This window comes from Anguilla rostrata, chromosome 16, assembly GCF_018555375.3.
Source record: "Anguilla rostrata isolate EN2019 chromosome 16, ASM1855537v3, whole genome shotgun sequence".
NCBI lineage: Eukaryota > Metazoa > Chordata > Actinopteri > Anguilliformes > Anguillidae > Anguilla > Anguilla rostrata.
Window position 1 is genome coordinate 875762 of NC_057948.1, and position 13140 is coordinate 888901.

At 43.5% G+C, this 13140-nt stretch overlaps 1 protein-coding gene across 3 annotated transcripts in view; it reads right to left on the reverse strand.

Annotated features, from left to right (window-relative positions):
- Positions 1-13140, reverse strand: part of LOC135242412 (NACHT, LRR and PYD domains-containing protein 12-like) — a 39279-nt gene that overhangs the window by 6542 nt on the left and 19597 nt on the right. Inside the window, exons 7-8 of one of the 3 annotated variants that reach the window (XM_064313492.1) lie at positions 12768-12941; positions 4922-5095 (exon numbers count right to left, since the gene is read on the reverse strand). In XM_064313492.1, coding sequence (XP_064169562.1) covers positions 4922-5095; positions 12768-12941 — 348 coding nt within the window. The remainder of the gene's footprint in view (positions 1-4921; positions 5096-12767; positions 12942-13140) is intronic. The other 2 variants (XM_064313494.1, XM_064313493.1) reach the window with 2 other exon arrangements.

The window sequence follows — 13140 nt, forward strand, 5'->3', positions numbered from 1 at the left end:
GGGTTTATGGTCAGTCACAAGTTTGAATTTTCTCCCCCACAGGTACTGGTGAAACTTTTAAACTCCAAAAATCAGCGCCAATCCCTCTTTCTCAATCTGAGAATATTTATTCTCAGCAGGGGCTAGCATCCGTGACGCAAAAGCAATGGAGTGCTCTTCTCCTGTCGGCATTTTGTGTTGGATGACAGCCCCGGATGACAGCCAAACATAGACTTTGCCATATGCCGACGAATCACAATCCAGAGTGAGAGGTAGATTTGGATCATAGTGCACAAGGATCCTTTCACTCGTCAGCAACTCTTTGTACTTGTCAAAATCCTTTTGCTCTTGTCTTTTCCACTCCCATGACATCTGGTCTTTCAACAGCCTATAGAGCAGAGAAAGCACAGTGTTTTGGTTGGGCATGATTATTCTTCCATAGTAATTTACTAGCCCCAGGAAATCTCTCAGCTCTTTCACACAGATGGGGGCTGGTTCATCATTGATTGCTTTGACCTTGTCTAGAGATGGATGAATGCCCTGGCTATTCAACACATGTCCCGAGTATTCAGTCTGCTTTTTCCCAAACTCACACTTGGATTTCTTGACTCTCAATCCGCTCTCTTGCAGCCTCTGCAACACTTTCTGTAGCTTCTGCAAGTGTTCCTGTTCAGTTTTCCCTGTGACAAGTAGGTTGTCCAGATAAACTACAACATTGAGGTCTTTCATGAGGTTTTCCATAATTCTTTGGAAGATGGAGGGTGCTGAACTCACACCAGTCTATTGTAGATGAATAACCCTCTGTGTGTGTTGATGGTCAACAGCTTCCTTCACTCATCATCCAGAAGTACCTGCTAGTACGTTGAGACGAGGTCAATCTTTAAGAACACCATCCCTCCACTCAGCGTGGCCATCAGCTCCTCAATCCGAGGCAATGGGTACGTCTCTGTAGTGGCAGCCTGGTTCACTGTTAATTTGTAATCTCCCCATAAACAGATGGTGTTGTCCTTTTTCACAACAGGCACAACAGGTGCTGCCCACTCACTGTGTTTCACTGGTGTGATTATGTTGGCCTTCTCCATTCGATCCAGTTCAGCATCAACTTGCACCTTCATGGCAAATGGCAGTGGGCTGCTTTTGCAAAACTTTGGGCAGATCTCAGGGTTCACCAGAATTGTTGCCTTGATATTGCGCCCAGCTCTTCTTTAAACACATCCGAGTGTAACTCGAGCACTTCTTCTATTGATTTCTGTTGAGGCACTTTGCTGACATGTTTTATTTCTTTTCAATTCAGGATGAGCTTTTGCAGCCAGTTTCTGCCACAAAACCTTGACGACTCTGTTTAAAATGTGGCGTTAGGATGGTCGGTTGATTACCATGGCGATGACAGCTCGCTCTGAGCCGTTTACCGTTACCTCAGCTGGTTATTCTTTGAAAATAAATCTAGAACCACACAGTTACATAAAACAATTATCTGATAATAACTATTAACACTTTGCAAATATCATTTGTTTATAATTTTCTTCAAACAACATGGCCCTCAAGCTGACAATTGTTGCCATTGTTGTAAGTTTAGCTTTGGCTTTGACTCACAGGCACGAGTTAGCTAGCTGGCCAGCCCAACCTACCTTAACATTAATTCATGAACCTACCTAGCTAGCGGAGCCAGTGAAGAACTAAGCAGCTTACTGTCACAAACAACTTAAATATATACACCAGTATATAAAATAACATGAAGGTTTTATCTAACCATTCATGATATTATTGGTCAGACCTGCGATATTGTACCTGCTAACAGCTGAAGCAGTGCTGAAGCAGCAGATTTGGTTCAGGTGATCACCTAATCAGTACCTCGTTAAGTAGAATGAGGTGTGCCTGTGTTGGAATTCAACAGACACTGGAATGGAATGGCTGCCATACATGTAGAGATGCTGATTTAAGAAAAATTTGGAGTAGTCTCTTAATTTTTTCCAGAGCTGTATAATGACCCTGTGCTCTATATGGCCGAGAGGAGTCTCCTTGTGTTCCTGCTATAAAATGACACTGTGCTCTATATGGCAGTGAGGAGTCTCCTTGTGTTCCTGCTATATAATGACCCTGTGCTATATATGGCAGGGAGGAGTCTCCTTGTGTTCCTGCTATAAAATGACACTGTGCTCTATATGGCAGTGAGGAGTCTCCTTGTGTTCCTGCTATATATTTGTTTGATAGCTTGTGACTATCCCTCTTCCTCTTGATCACATTCCAGAGGTTTTCAATGGGGTTCAGGTCTGGAGATTGGAATAGCCATGACAGTGTTTTGATCCGGTGGTCCTCCATCCACACCTTGATTGACCTGGCTGTGTGGCATGGAGCATTGTCCTGCTGGAAAACCTAATCCTCAGAGTTGGGGAACATTGTCAGAGCAGAAGGAAGCAAGTTTTCTTCCAGTATAACCTTGTACATGGCTTGATTCATGCGTCCCTCACAAAGACAAATCTGCCCGATTCCAGCTTTGCTGAAGCACGATCCTCCACCAAATTTCACAATGGGTGCGAGACACTGTTGCTTGTAGGCCTCTCCAGGTCTCTGTCTAACCATTAGACGACCAGGTGTTGGGCAAAGCTGAAAATTGGACTCAGAGAAGATGGCCTTGCTCCAATCCTCTACAGTCCAATCCTTATGGTCTTTTGCAAACCTCAGCCTGCCTCTTCTTTGCTTCTCATTGATGAAGGGCTTTTTTCTAGCTTTGCACAACTTCAGCCCTGCCCCTAGGAGCCTGTTTCGAACTGTCCTCGCCGTACACTTCACCCCAGCTGCTGTTTGCCATTCTTTTTGTAGGTCACTTGATGTCATCCTACGGTTGTTGAGTGACATTCAAATGAGTTGGCGGTCATCCCGGTCAATGGAGAGTCGTTTTCGCCCTCTGCCGGTCTATAGCTTTGTTGTCCCCAATGTCTGCTGCTTGACCTTGTTTTTATGAACCGCCATCTTTGACATTTTAAGGATGGAAGCAACCTGACGCTCACTGTATCCTTCTGCCAGTAAAGCCAGAATTGAACCATTCGTTTACTCACTCAAAACTTTTCTTTTCAACTGTTTTGGCATGGTCAATAGTTATTTTTTGATTCCAATTACTTTTGAGGTACTACTAGCACTGTGTTTGCATTCCAGCTGGTCCTATTGCAAGAGGATAGTGATGGCCACAGCAGTGGTTTTTATACTTTTCCTTGTTAAAAAAGATTTGGTTCAGGTGATCACCTAATCAGTACCTCGTTAAGTAGAATGAGGTGTGCCTGTGTTGGAATTCAACAGACACTGGAATGGAATGGCTGCCATACATGTAGAGATGCTGATTTAAGAAAAATTTGGAGTAGTCTCTTAATTTTTTCCAGAGCTGTATAATGACCCTGTGCTCTATATGGCCGAGAGGAGTCTCCTTGTGTTCCTGCTATAAAATGACACTGTGCTCTATATGGCGGTGAGGAGTCTCCTTGTGTTCCTGCTATATAATGACCCTGCGCTATATATGGCAGGGAGGAGTCTCCTTGTGTTCCTGCTATAAAATGACACTGTGCTCTATATGGCAGTGAGGAGTCTCCTTGTGTTCCTGCTATATAATGACCCTGTGCTCTATATGGCAGGGAGGAGTCTCCCTGTGTTCCTGCTATATAATGACCCTGTACTCTATATGGCAGGGAAGAGTCTCCTTGTGTTCCTGCTATATAATGACCCTGTGCTCTATATGGTAGTGAGGAGTCTCCTTGTGTTCCTGCTATATAATGACCCTGTACTCTCTATGGCAGGGAAGAGTCTCCTTGTGTTCCTGCTATATAATGACCCTGTGCTCTATATGGTAGTGAGGAGTCTCCTTGTGTTCCTGCTATAGAATGACCCTGTACTCTCTATGGCAGTGAGGAGTCTCCTTTTTTCTTGCTGTATTATGATCATTTATGCCCTCTACCCTCTGCCCAGCAAGAGAAGTAAAGTGATTCTGAAGAATTATGTTTAGATAAATTAAGCCCCCAACTTTTTTCAGATTTTATTAAACATTTGTCACTTGCATTGTCCCAATTATGCTGGTAAAATATGAAATCTGTAAAACATGTCATTGATCCATATTTGCACCCAGAAAAAAATCACCATAACAAGCAAGTTAGATTTGGCTCCATATTTGATGTTGATTCTGCAAATACATCATAGTAGCAAATCATCTTTGATCTGCTGATTCAGGGACAAATTGAGCAGTCACATAATCCTAACAAATGCATGTTTGACTGAGAAGATAATTACTCTGGTGGGGTATTTTTAATCTTTCTGGAACCACAGAAAAGTGACTAAACTAAACGATGTAACATTGCATCTAAACAGCATCTCACATGTTGCTCAGATTGACACTCCCCCACCATGATGTACGCACATACCCTGCCGGCGAGTGAATGCCCGGCTTTACCAGCAGAGTAAAATACCATTTTATTCACAATCCATTCAGAAACACCACAATCTTGCAGCACACACAGGTGTGTGATGAAGGAGTAAAACTCACCTTCATCAAAAGGACAGGGTGTGAAAGAGAGTGGGGTAAATGTATGAATTTCATTAGAGTTCATAGCGGGTAATGAATAATGGAGATGGATGAAGACTGCAATGTGTGACAGACCTGAAACATTTTACAATACAATATTTTACCATGTAAATCAAACATTCAGTATCCAGTCATCACCTGTTATCTGATACTACAGAGTCCACCATGACATTCTACAAAAGAACCGCAAACCTGGCAACCTTAAGACTCATAAGGTTTTTTGCTGTGATAAATTGAGAGGGATGATTCAGATATGGGTAAAGAAAGAATGCTGGTAGACAGAGGAGTAAACAGAGAGAGAAAGAGCTTTTTAACCGTTCACTGCATAGAGCCATAATTACTCATTCTGTTTACTTTAGGTCACACAGTGGTACTCACGCCAGTCTCTGTAGTTTACAGTTTGGACTCATCAGTCCAGCGCAGAGCAGCTCCACTCCTGAATTTCGCAGGTCATTGTAGCTGAGGTCCAGATCTCTCAGGGGTGAATTTGATGACTGGAGAGCTGAGGCCACAATATCACAGCACTTCTCTGTGAGGTCACAACTGATCAGTCTGCAAAGAAGAGTTCATATATTATGGCAATTATTTTAGGTACACATAAAACATGTATCTAATATGGGAAATGTACCAATGATAGTGTTCAGCAATGAAGAGTGAAATTGAGGATTTTAAGCCTGATGATGCACTGAGGAATATGCCTGAGCTACACTCTCCAACTGCAGCACTTTGCACCTGAGAATTACACGTCCAACTGGACTGAATTCTGAACTCTGACAATTAGACAAATAGAATTCTGACCCGAGTGGCCGCTTTTCTTATACTGTATGTTCTGTGAATTGGGGCAAAGGGCCCATCTAACCTTTTCTATGATCTTTTCTCTGGGCTTAACCCTCCCATCCACTTTATAAACAGGAAGTAATGCACATGTTTATATATATGTATTATGGTGTGGGTTAGGGATGCACCAAAATAAAAATTCTTGGCCGAAACGGAAACCAAAAATAAGGAAACACTTGGCCGAATACCGAGTACCGGTATTTTTTTATGTATTTGCCCATTTGTACCATTGCATAAATTAAATCAATTTAGCTTTTGATTTATGCTTCTCAATGACAATTTAAATAAAGCCTCAAGCAGCGAGGATCGGGGTCCAAGCAGATTGGAAGCATTTTGTAACCCAACGATAGGAGGTGCCACCGGGGAGGGGTGACGGGTGCAATAATTTAACACCAACACAAGAACAGATATGGTTGTCTCGGTCAATGTAACCGGGACATTTATTTTGAAAATAAGCAAAATAATACAAACCAAAAGCTAGGTCCAAGTGAGCCTAACTATACGGGTCTTTTGGGCCCTGTCTAAAGTTGGGCAGCTAAGCTGCTTACCGACAAGACAAATTGTAGACAAAAGAATGGTCAAAAAACAAGCACAGTTCGGTACACGGTTCAGTTCCTCACATAGAAAATGGGTCAAAAGATAATCGGGGACAGAAAACAGGTCATTCACAGGTTCCAACACAATATCTGTAACACTCACGCAGTATTTTTCACAAAGAAAACTCCAAACTCCCACACCTTCACCACTGTATGGGCTCCTACTTATACTGAGCTTGATTAGGTAGAATGGTTTTCAGGTGGGTTTAACAAGGGGGCGGAGCTGGCAATTGGAGGGGGGTGGAGCCACTGGAATGGAAAATACCCACCTTCCACTACAGCTCCCCTCATGGCCTTACAATTTGGATGCTTGTTTGTTATTTAATTATTAATTAAATGTGGTTTTCATGAATTCAAGCTGAAATGATGAGACACAGTCAGCCCAAGAACTTGACGATTTAGAATTAAGACCAGGTGAAGTAAGGCAAAGGCAGGGTTTGAACCCTCAACCTTTGGCTTGGGAAACAAATTCCTTTTCACTGAGTTCAATGTTTCCTACTCATCCATCTATAATGTTTTAGTCTTTTACAACAACAAATTGTCTTCAAAAACTTTAAGCATGATCAAGAGATTGCTCAGACTGATTTTTAGCTAAAATAAAACACACTAGGATGAGGAAAGTACGCTCCTCAACATACATCTAACTTTTTACATGTTGGATTTATGCTACAAATTCATACCAGGGTCAAAGCAGTGTAGATGATTTTGCAGACAATGCCCATTATGAACACAGGCTCAGATGCAGATTTGAAGTGGTTGACGATACCACCACTGGGATTTGAACCCTCAACCAAAGGACTGCGAGACAAACAGCTTACCACTGAGCTATTTTGGAAAGCATGTTCCAGTGTATGTTTGGACACACAAAAAATACTCAAGGCCCAGGAAATTTTGACACATAGGCTAGATAATGAGGTAATTTTTCATTATACAGCCTTGGTACCTCAGGGGACCTCCAGCATATCATGATGTGGGGTTAACCCCCAGCACCACGGAGAATCCTTGATCGGACCTACCAAATTCACACACTCAAACTGTTGAATTGGCTTCAAGGCTCCAAGCAACGTAAACATTTCTTAAGAAAAATATGAATAATAAAAAGTCAAATATATGATGCAAATTGATAAAAGTCCATTGTAGGAAACAGAAGAAAAAGGAATTTTGAATTTAGGTCAAGTAATTTCTGAGATACAGGCTAAAAGGTAAACATTCTTGCTGTAGTGCCACCTTTTGGCCGTTTGCTCCAAGGTTCTGTACACCGCTTCTTCATGGTGTCATAAATGGCTGTATGGCATGTCGATTGGACGTTCACAATAGAGATTAGAAGCTGCTGAATTTTGATTGGCTGCTGGCAGCCACATTGATTAAGTTATCAAAGTAATATTTTGACAAAAGTTAGAAAATGTGACCATGAGCCACTGTACCAAATTTAAACTTATTCTGAAAATTTGTCACTGGAAAAAAAGCAATTTTTAGTTATAGCACCTCCTAGTGGTCTGTTTGTAAGAAATTTGGGGATCGTCCACAGAATGTCGTAAAGATCGTACGTGTGAAGTTTCGTGAAAATTAGACAATGCGTTGACAAGCTACAAGACATCAACTGTACTTAGGCATTTTGATAAAAATTGATTGGCTCGTATATTGGAAATGGATTGACGTATCGAAATGTCTTTAACAACTTAAGATCAGTGAAGTCTGTAGATGATCCTGACTAAGTTTTGGGACGATTGGGCCAATGGTTTCTGATGAGATGTTGAAAATAGGTTTTTGAGAAAATTGAGAAAAAGTTGCAAAATTTGACATTTTTAGAGCAGAAGACCATTGGCGCAAAGATGCACATGACTTGAGAGATTCACATGAAGAAAGAATTTTGACTTTAGGCCACACTGTTCTTGTTGCCAAAACGCCAAAACTTGATTATTACAGCGCCACCTATGGGCTAGGTTTTGGGGCCTGAGTAGTGGGGGGAATTTGAGACCATGTTGTGAAGTTTCATGTTCATAGGTTATGGTTTTTGCTGCACAAACACTTTTAGGGGAGAAAAATAAATATTAAGAATAATCAGACCAAAAATAATAGGGTTCCAGCAGTTTCGCCACTCAGCTCCACTTCACCTGTGTCTCACCGGCCCAGCCTGCCGCTCCATGGACAGCGCTGGAGGGACAGGGCTGAGTTCAGCCTCATCGCACTCAACCCGACAGCGCGAGGGACAGGGCTGGTTCAGCACTCCTCGCACTCAGACTGGACAGCGGGAGGGACAGGGCTGAGTTTCAGCACCTCCACTCCGCACTCAGACCTGGACAGCGCCGGAGGGACAGGGCTGAGTTTCAGCACCTCCACTCCGCACTCAGACCTGGACAGCGCCGGAGGGACAGGGCTGAGTTTCAGCACCTCCACTCCGCACTCAGACCTGGACAGCGCCGGAGGGACAGGGCTGAGTTTCAGCACCTCCACTCCGCACTCAGACCTGGACAGCGCCGGAAGGACAGGACTGAGTTTCAGCACCTCCACTCTGCACCTCATGGTCTCACTCCAGGGGTATGCTGGCTTTCCCCTCACTGAGTGACTAACAGTGTCTGTTTGTTTGTGCCAGACTCTGACGTGCCCCTCCTTGTGGCCAGAATTCCAGTCCCCATGATGCACCATCCAAAACGGCCTGCCCTTCCCAAGCACTTTTGCTTCCCCCAACATTAGAGTAACTTGATCTCATCTTGTGTTTCACTTTTCCCTGTCTTTATTCATTGTCATACCACTGTCACAATACAAGTCCTCCACAGGGATGTTGCCAGCACTGTCTGCCTCGTCTGTGCCTCATTCCTGTAGCATACAGTATGGATGTGATAAAACTTTATTAAAGTAGATGAAAGATATGGAATTGAAGGTATCTGTAAGTAGGGCGGAAAATCACAAGGCTGTTTTACACTTCAGCAGAGTACATGCAAAATTAGATCGGTGTGGAGGTTGCATGGAATGTGTGGGATGTGCAGAGGTTGCAGACCATGTCTGAGTTGATGTCCTATACATGTCCTATAACTAAAAGCATGTAGTTTGCAACCAGAGCCCGCATGCAAAGCACAGTTGATGATTGGTTGGTTACTGCCAAACGTCACTCCACAGGGTCAAGTGTGGTCACATAGCAAACAACCTGTACCTGTACAACATGCCGTTTAAATGCTCAGCCCATTTGTCACACACCATGCAAATCACACAAATTATGCAGAATACACAAGTATAAAACAGTCCTCAGAAAGACCATCACCATAGACCCTTACAGGAGGACATGCAACATATACAGGAATGATAGATTCAATCATTAGGGCATGCCAGTAGTACAATGTCCCTTATTTATTGTCAGTATAATTACCATGCAGTGCCCCTGTCCCTGTAGGGGGCGGGGGGGGGGTGCGGGGGGTCTGCTGGTGGTGGCGGTAGGTACTAGAGTTCTGGTCAGGTCAGACTTTATTTTGGCATTTAAAGGAAGCTCAAACTATTTATTTAATTATCCTGGTACCAAAGACCTTTCATACAAACATGGAAATTAAATTACTGTCTATTAACATAATTAATGCAGTCGCTTTGTGGTTATTGGTGACTCTCATACTGTGTCACGCAGTGCTCTTTCTCCTACAGTGCATCCAAAGCACGTGGCTTACTAATACACTGACTAGGGTGTGCATCTCTGCAACAACCAATCACTGCATTGGTGCCATAAATAAACTTCTCTGTCATCATCCTGTATTTGAGTTCCAACTATGGGGAATGACAGCCGGTCATGACCTCTGCAGAGTGTCTCATTGCACCAAGTCTGGCTCTGACAGACAGTAGCATGTCCAATGCTATAGGAGGCTACTGCCCTTGGTTGACATTGGCTTCTCGTGAACATCCTATACTCTGCTCACAGCTTTGACCTTGTGTCTCACAAGAAATTCATCACTTAACTGTCCGCAAGAGAATATATCCTCATATTGGCCTCCACTGGGCATGAAAACTTCAGAATTTGGGTCAGTGCTGATAACCTCACCTTTTGCTAGCTAACTGCCTTTACTCACAAGCTGTTTTACCATATCGGGCTCCCTGCCTTTGACATACACCCTTTTCCTGCACATGCTAACCTGGAACAGGACAGCTAGCCAACCACGCTAGCTCATTAGTGCTCATATCCAGCCAGCCACGCTGCTTTTCTTAGCTTAGTGAGTCTATGTTAGCTCCCCGCTACATGGTTCTTTCTAAGCCTGTTTCCCTCGCATGTTCTAGGACCTACACTCGCATGCCTGCCCGAGTGTGTGCGATGCCCTGATCACCATCAGAGACACCGCCCCTCTGTGCCATCTGCTTGGGTTTGAAACTGTCAGGCCCAGAATGGGTCCTGAGCGCATTAGCCAAGGGCTACAGACTCCAGTTCAGAGTGAAACCCCCCATTTAAACAGAGTCATTTACCCTCAAACCCAAGAGGGTAAATGACTCTGCCCATGTTTAAGAGGAAGAAATGTCTCCCGTCCTACAAAAGGGGGGAAATACGTGTGGTTCCCAGAGATCGAACCCAACATAGTTTTTATTTTCATTATTTCCAGCTCCCAAAGAAGGACAGTTTTCTACTTCCTATCTTGGATCTCAGTGTTAAACAAACATTTGAGGCAATATCATTTCAAAATGATAGGAGGGTCACATGGTGAATGGGACGTGGCCAACCCAGCTGCACTCAGCTCACATCAGTTATCTGAGGGCAACTAACTATATGGACAGCTCTCAGATATTTTCTTCCCTGTCTAAGGGCACATCATGTGCTCGTACGCTGCGATAATGACTGCGGTAGCATATATCACTCAATGTCAATGTTAGATGAATGCCTGACAGCAAACTACCTTTGGAAACAACGTCAGCACACACACACTGCTTGTTAAGAGCTTCATAAAATTGGTTTCACGGACAAGCATCCGTACACAAGCCTAAGAACACCATGCGCAATGCCAAGCATCAGCAGGAGTGGTGTAAAGCACACCACCATTGGACTCCAGAACAGTGGAAACGCATTCTCTGGAGTGATGAATCACATTTCACTATCTGGCAGTCTGATGGACGAATCTGGGTTTGGCGAAATTCATATTGTGAACTGTACTAGCCCGAATACTGGGAACTGTAAAGTTTGATGGTGGAGGAATAATGGTCTGGGGCTGTTTATCATGGTTTGGGCTAGGCCCCTTAGTTCTAGTGAAAGGAAATCTTAATGCTACAGCATACAGTGCCTTCAGAAAGTATTCAGACCCCTTCACTTTTTCCACATTTTGTTACATTACAGCCTTATTATAAAATGGATTAAATTCATTTTTATTCTCATCAGTCTACACACAGTACCCCATAATGACAAAGTGAAAGCAGGTTTTTAGAATGTTTTGCAAATTTATTAAAAATAAAAAACTGAAATATTACATTACATAAGTATTCAGACTCAGTACTTTGTGGAGGCACCTTTGGCATTGATTATAGCCTCGAGTCTTCTTGTGTATGACACTACAAGCTTGGCACACCTGTATTTGGGGTATTTCTCCCATTCTTCTGTGTAGATCCTCTCAAGCTCTATCAGGTTAGATGGGGAGTGTTGCTGCACAGCTATTTTCAGGTCTCTCCAGAGATGTTAGATCGGGTTCAAGTCCTGGCACTGGCTGAGCCACTCAAGGACATTCACAGACTTGTCCCGAAGCGACTCCTGCGTTGTCTTGGCTGTGTGCTTAGGGTCATTGTCCTGTTGGAGGGTGAACCTTCGCCCTAGTCTGAGCTTCTGAGCGCTCTGTCGCAGATTTTCATCAAGGATCTCTTTGTACTTTGTTCTGTTCATCTTTCCCTCAAACCTGACTAGTCTCCCAGTTCCTGCCGCTGAAAAACATCCTCACAGCATGATGCTGACACCACCATGCTTCACCGTAGGGATGGTATTAGCCAGGTGATGAGCGGTGCCTGGTTTCCTCATGACGTGACGCTTGTCATTCTGGCCAAAGAGTTCAATCTTGGTTTCATCAGACCAGAGAATCTTGTTTCTCATAGTCTGAGAGTTCTTCAGGTGCCTTTTGGCAAACTCCAAGTGGGCTGTCAGCCTTTTACAGAGGAGTGGCTTTTGTCTGGCCACTCTACCATAAAGGCCAGATTGGTGGAGTGCTGCAGAGGTGGTTGTCCTTCTGGAAGGTTCTCCCATTTCCACAGAGGAATTCTGGAGCTCTGTCAGAGTGGCTATCGGGTTCTTGGTCACCTCCCTGACTAAGGCCTTTCTCCCCCAATTGCTCATTTTGACCAGGTGGCCAGCTCTAGGAAGAGTTCTGGTGGTTCCACACTTCTTCCATTTAAGAATGATGGACTCCACTGTGTTCTTCGGGACCTTCAATGCTGCAGAAATTTTTTTGTACCATTCCCAAGATCTGTACCTCGACACAATCCTGTCTCGGAGGTCTACAGGCAATTCCTTTGACTTCATGGCATGGTTTTTGCTCTGACATGCACTGTCAACTGTGGGACCTTATGTAGACAGGTGTGTGCCTTTCAAAATCATGTCCAATCAATTGAATTTACCACAGGTGGACTCCAATCCAGTTGTAGAATCATCTCAAGTGTGATCAATGGAAACAGGATGCACCTGAGCTCAATTTTGAGTGTCATAGCAAAGGGTCGTATGCAATACTTATGCAAATGTGATATTTCAGTTTTTTATTAGTTTTATTCCTTGTATAAAAATTCAAACCCTTACAAGGCCATAATCACTAATTCTATTTAGTTAATGTCACATAGTACACAGCACTACTCACCCCAGTCTCTGTAGTTTACAGTTTGGACTCCTCAGTCCAGCACAGAGCAGCTCCACTCCTGAATCTGCCAGGTTATTGTAGCTGAGGTCCAGATCTCTCAAGGGTGAGTTTGATGACTGGAGAGCTGAGGCCACAATATCACAGGACTTCCGTGCGAGGTCACAGCTGTTCAGTCTGCAAGGAGAGTTAATACAGTTGATGGCAAAAGTTCACATACACCTAGGCTAAAGACATTAAAACTCAATTTTTCACAACTCCACACATTTCATGTTACCATACATTTCCTGTGTTAAGTCAATAAGGTTATCTACTTTATTTCCATAAGAGGTCATTTTAAAACAATAGCTAAGAGACAGATTTATTTCAGCTTGTA